The sequence below is a fragment of the Palaemon carinicauda genome, chromosome 4 (genome assembly GCF_036898095.1).
Source record: "Palaemon carinicauda isolate YSFRI2023 chromosome 4, ASM3689809v2, whole genome shotgun sequence".
Lineage (NCBI taxonomy): Eukaryota > Metazoa > Arthropoda > Malacostraca > Decapoda > Palaemonidae > Palaemon > Palaemon carinicauda.
The window spans coordinates 37207394-37224098 of record NC_090728.1 but is presented as its reverse complement, the minus strand read 5'-3'; the positions used below and the strand labels follow the sequence as shown (position 1 = coordinate 37224098).

General features: G+C 35.5%; 1 protein-coding gene across 2 annotated transcripts in view; it reads right to left on the bottom strand.

Moving 5' to 3' along the window:
* The window catches only part of Hsp110 (heat shock protein 70Cb), a 42429-nt gene that overhangs the window by 11229 nt on the left and 14495 nt on the right, over positions 1 to 16705 (bottom strand). For both annotated transcript variants that reach the window (XM_068372177.1, XM_068372178.1), the window contains exons 2-9: positions 12686 to 12805; positions 12173 to 12374; positions 11841 to 12038; positions 10212 to 10343; positions 9928 to 10076; positions 9487 to 9742; positions 8807 to 8914; positions 7616 to 7765 (exon numbers count right to left, since the gene is read on the bottom strand). In XM_068372177.1, coding sequence (XP_068228278.1) covers positions 7616 to 7765; positions 8807 to 8914; positions 9487 to 9742; positions 9928 to 10076; positions 10212 to 10343; positions 11841 to 12038; positions 12173 to 12374; positions 12686 to 12805 — 1315 coding nt within the window. The remainder of the gene's footprint in view (positions 1 to 7615; positions 7766 to 8806; positions 8915 to 9486; positions 9743 to 9927; positions 10077 to 10211; positions 10344 to 11840; positions 12039 to 12172; positions 12375 to 12685; positions 12806 to 16705) is intronic.

The window sequence follows — 16705 nt, the reverse complement described above, 5'->3', positions numbered from 1 at the left end:
TATTTTTTTTGGTCCAGGAGATTCACACATTTTCCATATTTCTAAATCAAAATCTAAAATCACCCTATGTAAATTTGACTTATACTTTCTACCTTTAGTAACTACATGTTGCATTAGCCAATGTAAATAATATATAGTAGATCTGCAATGCCATTATTAATGATAATAGCCTAACTTGCCTATCAATAGCACTACTCTGTAACTAGCACTATAAATCAAACGATGGCCATGAACGTCAAAATACCAAGGGCTACTCGTTAAACTGGACTTGGAAATTAAGATAAGGCAATGATTTCTACAAAGTCAGTATTTCACAATAAATTCTGTACACATCAATATTTATATTCTCTAATTTATATACTGTACATGTGAACACCTGCAAAGTTACTTCCATGACCTATTTACATACATCAAGTATTGTACTTGTGTGAATCTCATTAAAAAAGTATACTTTCAATTCCTATCTTAACTAAATTAAATCCAAATTCCAAATTTCTGAATGATTATCTTCATAGCTATAACATTCACACTGGTAATACTGTACATTATTATCTTTATAAGTACATAAGGTTAATGGCTAAGGGAAGAAAACAACAATGATAGTTCAAAGTCAATGTTGAAAGAAAAATATCACATAAAAACTTTGGTTTTCCCTCCAAAAGCACCAATGCTATAATTACCAATCAATATAAGTAAAAGGCATAAACACTGATAATTTAACACCCAAATCTTAAAATATTCAAAATAATTTCAAATCTCTTTTACTTTCAACAACACTGACAATGAAACTAAAATCTTTAGAGAAGTTTCCGAAAAGCTAAACCCTACCCACCCAAAACCTCTACCAAATACCAGGTTTATCATCACCTTGCCTTAGCAAATCACAAGTGCTGCCAGGAAGATGCACCATAAAACATCAGGACAATCTATCATTCATAATACAGTACAGCCATGAAAATAATTCTATGTTTAATTTCAACACATCTAAAAAGACCACACTGCATTGTAAGGCAAGAAGTATAAAGACTAATTATCTATCTATACAAATTCACTGATAGTGACAACTTATTCTACTTATTGCGATATTCAGGAACAACGCCAAAATATCTTTTCTGCATTCCTCTATGATCCATGGTCACACAACATTATTCACTTTATAAATAAACGCTCAGTAATAACCTTTATATCGATTCAACATATGTCTGTTCTATATTTACGTTATTCATTGTTAATTCTAGACAAAAATCAAATCATAGTTGTCCTTTAACCCCACCTTAAGTCAATTTTGAGGTCATACAATATCACTCAAGTACTGTACTGTACTGTACGACGTATAGAAACTTATCAATGTGTCTGATTTTCAACAAATGATATCAGGTTCATCATCATATATTAGCGTGCCTTTTCCCCATTCCTATGGGGTAACACGGTTGCCTTCTTTTTGAAGAACTTAGCTTTGGCTTTGGGGTGGACCGTAGTCCCGACCGGCTGCCCTGCCCACTATCGCTAGACCCCAGTAGCGTATGTTTGTGTAGTACCAGCCACCATCGCCACTCCCCTCAGCAACGAGGAATCATGGCGTGGTTAGGTCGACAGTTCAAGACGTGAGGTTTTTTTTTTTTCAGGTGTTGGAATGGCAGTGTTTGTGTGTATTAGTCTGTAACCCAATTTGCTTTACGCAAACCTATCCGTCGATTACATACATAATCCTGAGGTGTCTACACAGATAGCAAAGTGTCCGCCTTTCTGACTGGTCGGGTGCGGGTTATAAACACTTATTCACGTTCAGTACGTGTATAGGGAATGTATAAGTAACCTTATAGAGCAGAAAGCAGATTTTTTATCAAAAGGCAGGACTAGTGACAACAATATTTATGCCACTAATGAACCAAACAAGATTCAATACTATATGAAGGAGACTTTAGCTTCACACAACAGACATTTTACTAATAGAATTATGGATATTCTGAAACTGGCTGAAAAGTCAGAAATTCCTGAGTTAGACAACGCCTGCAAGATGCCACTCAAACAATGAAAAACAAGCCATAGTCTAAAATATTGTAAAATTCAGTCTTTATCATAAAAGAGGAGAGAAGTACAGATTTGAAGTACAGTAGATACAGGCATGGCAGGGATACCTAAAACGAGATAATTACCCCTGAACACATGAAAAATAAACAATGCAGTGAATATAACGAGAAGTGTAGGCCTGTATGGGATTAATCAGATCCCTTACTAACTTATCATCATCATCACCATCTCCTCCCACACCTAATGACGTAATGGGCTTCGGTTGGATTTCGCCAGTCATCTCTATCTTAAGCTTTTAATTTAATACTTCACGGTTCATAGTCATTAGCCATGTAGGTCTGGGTCTTTTAACTTCTAGTGCCTTGTGGACCCCAGCTGTACAAAGAGCATGCCCAAACCATCATGTACCTTTCATCATGATCTCATCCATATATGGTACTCAAGTAATATCGCAATTTCATTTATAATTAGGTCCATCCATTTAACTCCCAATATCTTTCCGAGGGCTTTGTTCTCAAATCATTGTCATACCATGACTCATGTTCATAGAGTAACACCGATCTCACTAAACTGATATGTAGTCTGATTTTCATATGTAATTGCAGGCGATTTGATTTCCAAATTTTACTTGACCTATCCATTGTCTGATTTTCTTTTTTTTTAATCTTTCACTAACTCTTAATTCTAAAGACTGTATTGTAGATCATAGTTCATATATACTTTAAGGATTGCTCATTAATCCTTACTTCTTATCTTCCACTGCTTACTCCGTTCACATCCTCTGTCTTTCTTTTAGCTTCAACCTTGCAAGATATTTCATGCATTCTGGTAAACCAGAGTTGCAAATCCAGTGATGTTCTGCTAACAAGGACAGCATCATCAGCATACTCTAGGTCTGCTAAATTCCTATCACCAATCCAGTCCAATCCTTCTCAACCATCTCCAACTGTTCTACGCATTACAAAATCCAAGAGGATGATAAACAACATAGGTGACAACATATTCTCTTGGAACAGACAATTAAATTTACATATTCAAGAGGAATCGCTTAAGTCCAGAATCTCCATAAAATTGCCCTGTGCACACTATCAAAGGCTTTTCCATAGTCCACAAATGCCATCATAAGTGGATTTCTATATTCTATGCATTGCAGTACATGTCTCAAAATGAAAATTTGGTCAGTGCAACTCCTACCTTTAGTAAATCCTACGTGTTCATCTCGCAGCTTTTCATCAATCTTCCTCTCCAATCTCTTTAAAATAAGCATATTACCAGTATATATTTTCACATGCCTCTAATTATTGCAATCAGTCAGGTCTCCCTTTTTTTGCCATTATCACCGGCAATCTTAACGCCCATTCATCAGGTTTTGCCTTTTCATGCCACATTCTACAAAATAATCTTGCAAGTAGTCTGGGAGTCACTTCATTTCCGGACAGTATCATCTCGGCAGTTATTCCATCACATCCCGGGGCTTTCCATTTCTTTAGTTTTTTAAGGATAACTTCGACTTCAACCCCGCTGAAATCATTCATGGGCACATCAAGGTCTTCCTCATCTTCAGGTATATCAAACAAAGAATTCCCTTCATATCTCTTATTCATAACTTCAATAAAGTGTTCCATCTAACGTTGTCTTTCTTCATTTCTTTTACCACAGATTCATCTCTCTTTTTTTATGGGTATTTGTTTCTTCTTTGCCCCAGTAGAAATTTCATTATTAATTCTATGAGCAATTCTTACACCATAGCCACTTTCTAAATTCATAGCTTTGTCAGCCTCACCTGCTTTACTGTCTAAATATTCTCTCATCATTCCTGACTTTTCTTTTGTTCTCACAATCAATACTAGAATACTTGGCATGCTCTACCTTATATTTCCATTACTTCCACGAAAATTTTCAACAATCAATTTGTGTTTTTGTCTACTATTTATGGTATCCCAAATATCATTTGATATCCATGGCTTTCTCCTTGCATATGCGTGTCCCAAGACATCAGTACCAACCGACTAATGTATGTTCTTAACCCTTTTACCCCCGGGGTTTTTGGAAATTTTTAACCCTTTAGCCCCAGGGGGTTATTTTTTTCCCAGCACATTTTGCAGTATATTATTTTTAAATTGCTCTAACAGCCTTAATTTTTGTCATAGAGTGTTCAGGTTGGTCTCATTCTCTTGGAAAATGCCTGAATTTTCTCAAAAAATTATCAAAAAATATGAAAAACAATTTTATAGCATTTTTTTTCAAGGACGTACCGGTACGTCCATGGGGGTAAAGGGATGGCTTTTGTGAAACGTACCAGTACGTCCTTTGGGGGTAAAAGGGTTAATATCACACAATTCTTTATTAATTGTCTGCAATCAGCTTCTAAGGTCTCAAAGATTGCAAATCAATTCCTACATTAAATTGCAAATATTTCTCTGTGCTCTTCTAAAAGGTTAGTTTTGTATCAAACTAAGGTATTCTATCTACCTTTCTGTTGGGTGCATTCAGTTTTAATTTCAGTGTGGCAATGAGGAGCTTGTAATCAATGCCAATATCTGCACCTCTTTTACTTCTTACATTTTTCAGAGTCCTTCTCTTTATTAATGGCAATGCGACCTATTTGATTTTTTGTAATTGCCAAACGGTGAAGTCCATGCTTACTTGTGAATGTTCTTGTGTTGAAACAGTACTCCAATGACAAGATTGTTTGCTGAACAGAAACTCATGAAATGTTCTCCATTTTCATTTGCAACTTTGGCAAGACTCTCGACACCCATCACATTCCCTATCCCCTGATTATTCTTTCCAACTTCAGCATTGAGGTCACCAATCACAATTTTCATATCTCTCTCTCTCTCTGGGATCTCATTTATTACACTCTGCAGTTCTTCATAAAATCCAACTTTCCTTACTTTAAGGGAATCAGGGGTAATGTATACTTTTTCATAATTTTTTTTCAAGACTAATAGGCTCCTCTGCTGTTAGCACTAAGAACCATTTTAGTTCAAAATTAGTTATTTACAGAAACCTCTCCATTAATAATAATAATAATAATAATAAACCCTCTAAAATAGACCAGTAGAAAAATCAAGCTGATCAGAACAAGGGCAAAAAGGGCCTCTTGAAGGTGCATTAGTGTTTCAAAGCTTAGAAATAGGTATATAGCTTATTAAAATATGCAACCCTAGAAGGTAATTTATCACTACAGAGAAACTTTTTCAACATTGATTGTTTTCAGAATAAATCACTCTTGCATTAACCTTTTGATTTTAAACAATTTAATGAAAGCCTTCCACCAATTTCACCCAGATGGATGTTTGGCTGTGTTTAAACCTTTCTTTTCTTGAAATCATTAAAAAAAAATGGCATTCAACAAAGAATCGGTACAATGTTCATGAATGGAACGTAGTTGCTACCGTTTCATTTTCTGATTGAAATTAATTTTACATTTACTTGAGGTACATATTATAATTTATAACTTGTACATACAAAGGACTGGGTAGAAGGAATTATGTAGTTGTCATGGGTGACTTAAATGCTGGAGTGGGTGCTGGAGAGGTAGATGTCATTGGGAAGTATGACATATCAGGTGAAAATGAGTGGTAAGAGACTGGTAGATGTGTGTGTTGAGCAAGAGATGGTGATAAGTTCTAGCTTTTTCAAAAAGAAAGATAAAAACAAGTATACATGGGTAAGAGTGGCAAATGGAAGTGGTAGAAAGGGCATTTATAGAATATGTGTTGATAACTAAAAAAATGTTTGGAAGATTGAAAGATGTGCACGGGTTTAGGGGTATGGCTAACGGTATGTCTGATCATTCTTTGGAGGAAGAAAAATTAGTTGTAGCAAAAGAGTGGGGGAATAGAGTAGGTGGATGTAAAAGGGAGCTGGTGAGGGTTGAAGAGCTAATAAAACCGGGGGTAAAAAGTAAATACGTATCAAGAAAGGTTGAAAATGGCATATGACAAAGTAAAAGTAAAAGAAAAACTGATAATTTAGAGGAGGAGTGGAAGTTAGTAAAAGAAAATTTTGTTGAGATTGCTAGTGATATGTGTGGCAAGAAGTTTGTTGGAGGCAGCATGAGGAAGGGCAGTGAATGGTGGAATGGAGGAGTGAACGTAAATGTGGAAGAGAAAAAGAGGGCTTTTGAAGAATGGCTGCAGAGTAATAATGTAGAGAAGTATGAAAGATATAGAGAAAAATGTTGAAGTAAAGCGCAAGGTAAGTGAGGCAAAGAGGGCAGCTGACATGAGGTGGGGTCAGAGATTGGGTCATTCATATGAAGAGAATAAGAAGTTTTGGAAAGAAGTGGAGAGAGTAAGGAAGGCTGGTTCATGAATTGAAGAGACAGTGAAAGATGGAAATGGAAGGTTGTTAAAAGGAGAAGCGGCAAGGAAAAGGTGGGCGGAGTATTTTGAAAGTTTACTGAATGTTGAGGATAATAGGGAGGCAGATATAATTGCTGTTGCAGATGTTGAGGTGCCAGTGATGGCAGATGAGAATGAGAAAGAGATTACAAGAGGAAGTGAGGAGAGCACTAGATGAAACGAGAGTAGGAAAAGCATCTGGTATGGATGGTGTGAGAGCTGAGATTTTAAAGGAAGGGGTTGTGACTGTACTTGAATGGTTGGTGAGATTGTTTAATATGTGTTTTGTGTTGTCAATAGTACCAGTAGATTGGGTTTGTGCGTGCATTGTACCACTATATAAGGGTAAGGGAGATGCGCATGAGTGTTGTAATTCAAGGGGTATTAAGTTTGTTTTGTGTAGTTGGAAAAGTGTATGGTAGAGTACTGATTAATAGGATTAGGGATAAAACAGAATGCAATCTTAGAAGTACAGGGTGGTTTTAGAAAAGGTAAGGGTTGTATGAATCATATTTTTACAATAAGGCAGATATGCGAGAAATATTTAGCAAAAGGTAAGGTGGTATGGAGTTGGTGGAAGGTTGTATACACAACCCAAACATTCTGCTAAATATTTGGTGTTGGATCCTGGGACCATTCATTACAATTAAAACTATTGAATTCAGAACTACACACATCTTGTGCAACGCTATTCTATCTAAAGTACTTACCTTTCTGGTCAAAATAAATTTGGTTTATCTAGTATATTTTGCAAATATTGCCATCTCACTCTCCCAATTCCAACCACTTATAATTATATTTTTGAAATACCATTAAAGATATAACTCCTGGTCAGTATCCCACTGGCTTAAGTAAACTTATCCACAACGTGCACAACTCGCTAACATTTCAACAGCGGCCGGTCAGTTTAAAACTTTTAAAAAATTCCCACACTGCTTGTAACAGACGATATATGAGATAGTATGGTTTTCTTTAAACACCTTGTAGTATATTTTGCAGGTATACATAAAATGGAAATCAATAAGTGCTGATCTGTGTGACACCAGAATATATCTTGAAATCTTGTATACCTGTCACTGCCTCTCTTTAAATCTTAATAGGATCCACAAATAATAAGACAAAGATTTAAATTTGACGTGGTTACAGAAACACTCTGAAAATATCTTTTATACAAAACCCACCTGATGACTACCAATTTGAACAGTGTACACAAGTGAAAAAGCAATTCTTACCTTTTGATTTTCTCCTTCTGGTCCAGGTGATACGTTCTTAATAGTGAAATGACCAATAATTGGATCAGGAAATGTTGAGGGGTTGGAGTACTCTGCTTGAAGGACAAAAGGTTCTCTGCGATAGAAGGTAAGCATTTTGGAAAACGGCACCTGGAAAAAATACAATAGTAACGTATTAGACACATATTACAACACATTGTATATGTGTATCAATATACTGTAATGTGCTTCTCACAAAAAATTGTAGTTCTATACAGGGCAAACTTAAGTATAGCAAATATGAAAATAAAAGTCCCAACAACATTTGATCGATTTCCCTTTACACAATTTGCATATGAAAAGTGACAGTAAATAAATTATAGGCCAACCATGATCTATACCCAAGTGATAGAAGTAAAATAATTCAATGTGACTTAAAAGAAGCCCTGATTCTCTTTTAAATTCCCTCTTCAAATTTATTACCTATAGCCTTAAAAATACTTTTAATTTCAGGCTATTTTTTTCAGTCTTTTCCTCTTATTTATCAATAGTCTTCAGCTTTGGAATTTGACTTATATAAATCTTAAAAAATGAACAAAACCACTGATAGAAACGGAAGATACAGTATAGAACAAACAGTACATAGAGAGCTTTACACTATATAGTACATGTTCCATAGCATCTTTACAAATGGTGAAGGTGTAACCTCTTACTAACTATGAAGATGGGTTTAAAGGTAGGCAAGTCGCGCATAAAAGCGAAGGTACGAACTATATGACCCTATTACCAAAATAATGGGTATTGTGCTTTAAGGAGCATTTCACTGGGCAACACAGGTTCCTCGCCCAGAAAAAGATTTTTCCTTCGTCAAAATCCCTTTTTTAGACACGATCTTTCATAGACATGTATTTGTAGCACCTTCTTGTAACTAAGATAGCACAGTTCAAAAGTGATCTAGCTAGTTCAGTATAAATTCACTAGGATTTCAAGGGCCCTTTGTATTTTTTTTAATGATTTCAAATTGTTATTAAATATACAAGGCTTAGTTCAACTCCTAACTGAACAGCAAAATCAGTGGAAAGATGACCCAAATTAGTTATTTCACAGCTACACTTATGTCATCATCTGAACTGAAACAGTACATACCGTGTACTTCTAGTTTACAATTAAAATAGGAAAAAAAAATTGGAAAAATTATATATATAGACTTACCTGATGGTTTTTTGTGAAAACTTCCATATCTCCTTCTTGATTGTTCTCATCTTGCCATACTAAACGAATACTGTATGGCTGAACATCAGTTATAGAAAAGTCTCGTACCTAACAATACAAAACTTGTGTTAATTTATGTGACACCATTGAAGAATGTATATTATGAAAAATACAGTACAACACTAAAAATTCACTGGTAATGTAACCAAAAAATATATGTTTCATATCAATTACTAATGAAAATTAAGAGGTGGTTTTCTTAAAATCAGAAAAAGAAAATGTATGCCCTTGCAAATGAATACACAGTCACTGATTTCAAAGCAATTTTCACTTAGGCACACAGTTCATCTATAGGTAGTGCACCCTTGTTCTTTCAATGTATGTCCAAAACAGTTCTAATGGCAGAACAGTAAAATTGAGCCTTTTCTGCGCATTTTCTGGTAGACAGATGGTTTTCACTCTGGTATTTCCGTAACATCAAAACCCCTAAAATTGTTCAAATCTTGGCAGGGTCTGGTTGGAACATCCTTGCTCTTAAATTACATCTATTCATAGATCTACACTGCTCTGAGGTGAAAATTAATCAGCCACTAATGAACATTAAAATAAAATTTGGGTAATTACCAATGCCGCAACCATGCTCAAGACTATAACTTTCATATTATGGTTTACATATTTACCTTAATAGCTGGTGACAGCATTGCACACTGAAGAGCACAGCCACGAGCAACAGCTTCATCTTGATTAAGGGTTGTAGATGGGGTTTTATTGAAAACCTTTTCTATTATCTGCTTAATCACTGGAATACGTGTTGATCCTCCCACTATCTCGATACCATAGATGTCATCTGATTTCAAACCAGAATCTGCCAAACACATCTGAAGAGTTGATTCAACTCTCCTCAAAAGAGGCGCAGCTAATTCCTCCATGGTTGCCCTGAAAAACAAACAGTAATGCAGTTCTTACACTTTTCAAGGGCTTTCAATTTGCCTAGTAATAATTCTCATCATATTGCACTTTCTTCATATTTTTATTTATCATGTTGTATTATTTTTTCATAAGAATTATGTTCCTGTAAAACATTCAACGCCAACATATCAACTGCATACTCTTCCTCTTACCTATTCATCTTAGAAGTAACATCCTTATCATCCATAAAGCATTCAATATTAATGGGGAGATCAGTGGCATTGGCCGACATTTGTTTCTTTAGTTTTTCAACTTCTGTAAGAAGACGTAACCAGGCGCGAGGGTTTGTTGTGGCATCAATCTGAAAAATGTTGAGAAATTATTTTAGTGATAAATTCATGTAAATAAACCCAATGAAAATAGTCATTAAACATTCATTGACTACTATAACATGGTATTCATTCTATTCCAGTAAATGTCACTCTACATAGCTTACCTTATACCTGGACTTGAAATCATTGGCAAATTGAACTGCAAGAAGGTAGTCAATGTCTCTGCCACCGCAATTATAATCGGCACTAGTGGATAACATCTTCAGCTTACCCTTATTAAAGGCAACTGCACAAACCTTTAACAAAGAAAAATTTATCCATGTATTTATGCGCAGACAGGAGGCAAAATAAACTACTATTATTATTACTAGCTAAACTACAAACCCTAGTTGGAGAAGCAAGACGTTATAAACACAAGGTCTCCAACAGGGAAAAATAGCCCAGTGAGGAAAGGAAATAAACTATATGAAAATCAAGGGAATAAAAAATATCTCAAGATTAGTAACATTTTAATTTAAATTTATACTAATCTATAAAAATCAAGAGACCCATTTCAGCCAGTACAACATAAAAGCATTCCAAGTTTGAACCTGTCAAGTTCTAACAATTCAACTGAACAATTAGGAAGATCATTCCACAATCTGGTCACAGTTGGAATAAAATTCCCAAAATACTGTGTAGTATTGAGCCTTATGATGTCATTATGATGTTAGTATGGGAAGATCAGAATGGCAGCAAATTGATTTAACGTCAATTGATAAATTGTCACCAACACAGCAGTACCATGGTTTACATGAAACTTTGAAATGCAAGCATAACAACTCAAATTGGTTTACAAGGAAAAAACTACTTCCTTTTGAAATTTTTTTTTTGTAAACAAGTAGCAACAAGACTAGCAAGCAATGCACAGAAAGCAATTGGGCAGTACCCATATGTCACTAATACAGTGTTCATATGATTTGTACATCATTTTGTTTCACCCAAGCTCACAGCCTTCCCTTGGCCGAGACCTTCTTTCATTCACCAAGCAGCAATAGTAGCAGCTTCATCTATATGTAGTATCTTGTTAGCTTCTTTGGAAGTTTTCTTTAATGATTTGTGTTCTTTATTGAATTGTGATCGCTACTGTTCACCATCAAGTTAACAGTACAGTATAGCATCTAGATAAAGGCTCAAAAAGTGCTTAAAAAAGACAGTTAGAAAAGGGAAGAGGATTACCAGAGTTGAAAAAAGAATTTGTTGAAAATTATGAACAAGTACACGTGGCAACCCTGGCAAAAATGTACACCCGATCTCACGAACAGGGTGCCGACATTAACAAAACCACAGCCATGTGTTCTTAATACCTCAGAAAAGTGTCCAGAAAGTGTAATTTAAGGGATTAAATTACTCTAGTGATAGTATGTCATTCAAGAGAGGGAACTTTCAAAATTTTACCAGTTCACTAAAGGAGATTATCCCTCCAAGGAGTAAAGCCCTCCTCCTCCTCCACCTCTTCTCTAGAGTCTATTTTGTTATTGTTAATTACTAATTTGCATGCATGTCAGATGTTAGGGTTTAACATGATCACTAAATTACACTTGAAACTTTTAAATTTATAAATGAGGGTACAATAACGTACGTGTATTCATGGACGTGTGGAACGTTCCGTGTGTATTTCCCTTATTTCTTAAGGGAAAAATAGTTTAATTAATGAGCAGTTTAGTTTGAGAGCTTGCTCCCAGAAAAAATTTTTAATATATCGAGGTACCACTGTAATTATCCAAATGTTTAGCACAGTCTAAACAACTTACTTGTAAACATGAGTTTCCAAAGTCAACAAACACCACATTCCTAGGTTTCTCTTCTGGTTCTGGAAGGCCTTGCTTATAAATACCATAGGCTAAGGCAACAGCTGTAGTTTCATTCATTAGACGCAGCACATTAAGACCAGCTATAAATGCCGAATCCAAAACAGCTCTACGTTCACTATCGGTAAAATAACAGGGTACCTGGAAATGGATAAAATTGTACTCCATTGTTTCAAATTACTGTACATATACATACAGAAATCATTAGTATGGCCAAAATTTTAAAATGTTCAAACATATTAAAAAAAAACAGGCATAACTTCAAGTTAACTTACTCCTATCACAACATCGTTAACTTTAATGCCCAAGGCTTGCTCCGCAGTGTGCTTCAACTTTGTAAAGAGCATAGCTGTGATCTGGGTCGGATTAAACGTCTGTTCTTCATTCAAGTACCGAACTACAATTCCCACCGATTTATCAGGCTGTTCAACAACACGATAATGAAGACGTGATAATTCTGCTTGAACTTTGGGATCCCTTAGAAAATGAAATATAATTATTAATTACAGAATATTAAAGATTCAAGGAAGCAATCTTAAGACCATTAAAAATACAAAGGAATATCAAATAAATCCTCACATTTCCTTCACCTGAAGTTACAAAAGCATTCTTCATAATACTGCAATATCAACATCAAAACAATATCAACCACAAAACATTTATCTATATGCATTTACAGTATAAAATTAGATCAAACACAGCCTCCCACAAAACTTAAAAAGTCTTTCCACAAGGTGTGTAAGGAACTACAGTAATTCTAAGTAATCCAAAATCCTTGAACTTCTCACCTGTAGTTCCTCCCCAGCAATCTTTTGAATCCACATAATGTGTTTTTCATATTGGTGGTCATCTGATTTTTGGCAGCCACACCAAGGATACGATTCTTCTCCCCAAAGGAAATACATGACCTGGAAAAAAAAATGCATTTCAAGAACATGTTTGAGCAAAGGAAAAAATTATAATCTTAAGTGTGTTAGGAAAAGGTATAAAATCATATCTGGTACATGGAAAAACAATATTTCATATTAACTTATATACATTAAATTCTACTTTTAACTGGAAGGTAACCAAATAATTCATTGTCATAAAGAACCACTGACAGGGACTCCAATTATTTCCAAGAAACTCTGCTGAGGTTCACTCCGCTTTTCTTTTAAAAAGTTCCCCTCCCCGTTTAAGTCTCATCTTGTTTTCCTTGCTCCATATTGCCAACCCACCCTAGTATAAATGGTGTTGTCTGGCATGAAGAGTAGTCCATACGACAGTTCTCGTCACTGACAAGCTTATTGCATTCCAACATATGAGCTGACATGTAATTGCCTCTCTCTTCTAGATTGCCTTATTCTATGTTTGGGTTCCCCAGGGCCCTCAGTGTGAGGCACCTCGTATATCCACCAGAGAGCTGCTAATGCATCTTCCGCTGTATTTTGCATCTTCCAGTCTTGGATGGTCTGGGATGCATCTTAGGTATTTATCGAGCTTATTCTTAAACACATCTACGCTCACTCCTGATATGTTTCTTAGATGAGCAGGCAGCACATTAAATAGACGCTGCATTATCGATGCTGGTGCGTAGTGGATTAATGTCCTGTGCGCCTTACTTAGTTTTCCTGGTATAGTTTTTGGCACTATTAATCTACCTCGGCTTGCTCTTTCTGATATTTTTAGCTCCATGATGTTTTCAGTAATTCCTTCTATTTGCTTCCATGCTTGTATTATCATGTAGCGTTCTCTTCTCCTTCCTAGACTGTATAGTTTTAAAATTTGCAGTCTTTCCCAGTAGTCAAGGTCCTTAACTTCTATTCTAGCAGTATAGGACCTCTGTACACTCTCTATTTGTGCAATATCCTTTTGGTAGTGTGGGTACCATATCACATTGCAGTACTAGAGTGAACTACGTACATAAGTTTTGTAAAGCATAATCATGTGTTCAGCTTTTCTTGTTTTAAAGTGTCTGAATAAAATTCCCATTTTTGCTTTACATTTAGATTTATAGTTAGTTTGTTTGTGCTACGCCTATGGCTGGAGGGAATAAATAGAGAGCACCTCACTAGCTGCCTCATCTGCCTGAGAATATTTTGATGTATACAAGAGATATTTGGAATGTGTAGACCTGCCATACAATGCAATGGAAGGTTATATCTACATTCTATCTAAACTGGTTTGTGTGGAATCAATGTAAGATGACATATCAAATCAGGGGAGCATCTAGAGAAAACTAAGCTAATAGAATTAGGCAGTGGGGAGAATGTTAGTATTCAGGGTAACTCTGGACCTTTGGAGGTTAGAAACTTTTACTTAGGAAAAATTTGCCTTGTTCTTGCAGTTTGAAAAGGATACTAATCCTTCTGCCAGTGACAGTGCCTCTGGCATATCCTATCTTACTCCTAACCCTACGCTAATTGTTGCTGTTTTGCCTAGAAGTTCTAGTGTGCCAATAAGCAAGGTTCTGAATAAACAGCGCAATTTGGAGTTACGTGCTACAGGTGCTTCAACCCTCACCTTTCTAGGATCAGATTCTTTATATATAAAGTCCCGGATCCAGATAGATAAACAGGTTATATTCTCTTATACCTCCTCCTGCTGGAGCAGGCACTAATGATACAGTTTTGCCCCTTAACAATGATATGGCTTTCTGTTTAATGCCTTTACCTCCAAGCTCACAGGTCTTACATAAAGAATCAAGATCTTACCAGAACAATAAACAGTTGCATCCCTAATTACGGATAAGCCTCTAACATTTTCATTAAGCCTAACAGTGGTATTAATGTTGGGGAAGGTAACTAAAAATGTAAATTTCTCAATGTCTCATCAATCTTTTATATTAACTACACCAAATTAGATTGGTGATAAAGTTGATTGGGAGGATACTGAAATGGAAGATGAAAACCCCTTCCAGTAATTCATGAAACTCATTGTGGCAAAAAAAAAAATATATATATATAAATAAATAAATAAACAAATAAATAAATAAATCAGGCTAGTTCTGAGCATGCCTACTCATCTGTTATATCGCACTTTGGGTTAACTAAAAATGACATTTACTGTATTGAAATTACAGTGTCTTATTACAGGCAAGATAGGATTAGAAAGGTTCTTAATCTGTCTTGCGGAATTGGGGTACCAGGGTGTCCTCTCTCTCAGAATACTATCCCATCCTTTTTAGGCTTTAGTAATAGTATCTCACTCTGAATTGGATATCTTATAAGTGATAGACTTGAAATTTTGGGCTTATGATATTAGGAGTGCTGCTAATTTCCTTCACTTCTTCAAGTATTGCCTTTAGAAAGGATTGTGAAAGCGGCACAGTCATGTACCCAGTTTGCTTTTGCTAACCACTACCTAAAAAAGTCAAATTTTCTTTTAAAACTTGCTGGTGATGTAATGCAATTTGGTAAAGGGGGTTTGGGAGTTTGTTATTTTGACTAATTGGTATTAGTCTAAGTATCTTAAATTTGGAGTCAGGGTTTTTTATACTCCATGACAATAATTATGTTACGACTTCCTCAATCTGGAATAGCAGTCTCGTGAAAACAAGGGTGTTCCCTCCACCAACCATTGAATTCTACTGTACTAAGCAGAATATTCAAGAAGAGCAGAAGTTTAGTTTGTCTTTTACCCTCACTTACCTCCTACTATATGTGGTAAGGAGCCTTATGAATCCAAGGTTGAGTTTCATAAAAATAGAATTTTAATAATAAAATTGATTACAGTACATCTACATCTCATCTGCAATTCATACATTACACTCTGAACCCGGCTCCCCACAAAAAAATTGTTAAATTCAATTTGACTTTAAAAACTGATGTACCACGCTTCTTGCCAGATAACACCATCTATACCGCATCAATATACTTGGGGGATTTTCCTCTCTCCCTTTTGCGTCAGCAAAGGGGATGGAGGAAAATCAAGAAAATTTTAATGATTTCAAAACGAAACTTTTCAAGATAGGTCATCAATTCGGGTAGCTTTTCGATGATAAAAACCTTATGAACCTCAGGTAAATACAATACAATATATAAAGATGTCCCCAGGTTACAACGGTCTCGATTTATGATGGCTCACCATTACAAAAGGGCTCTCATAAGGTACTTAAAATAATTGTAAGTGAAATTAAAGTTACGATGTTAACTTTGATACACTGTACTAATGTTTCACTTGGCCAGAGAGCAGGGCATTACTTATCCCTTTAGCATTAGTCCAATGTTTGTTTATAATATGCATTCAGGATGTGCTACACATTTTTGGATAGTTTTTTATTTTTTTTTATTGAGCTGTTCCATGCCTAGGAAGTGCCAAGGTCACTTCTGATGGCAGTGTCCCGGCCAGCCACAGGAATAGGGGTTAGGAATTGTTTTATGTCTTACATTAATTACTGTTTAATAGCCACGTAGAAGTGTAAGTAAACTACTGTACAGAGCACTGTACTGTGTATTTGTATGTTAAGGATGCAGTAATTTCAAGTACTGTATATTATACATATACAGTATATAGTAGGTACACTACGTATGGGGTACTGTATAAGTAATTGTATGTTAAGAGTACAGTAATTTAGAGTGTACAGTATTACAGCATAAATATACAGTATGTATGTATGTACACAGTACATTATGTTACAAATCAGACTTCAGACTTTAGTTACTGGCTAATGATAAAATTAAACAAATTTTCTCTTTGTTAGTTAGCACACACTTCACCAATAATCTCAACATGAGTAATCTACATTAAAAGTGGTGGAATACAATTTGACAAACAATCATATCATACAACAAATAAAACATTATGTTGAAGGCAAGTACCTGTACTAC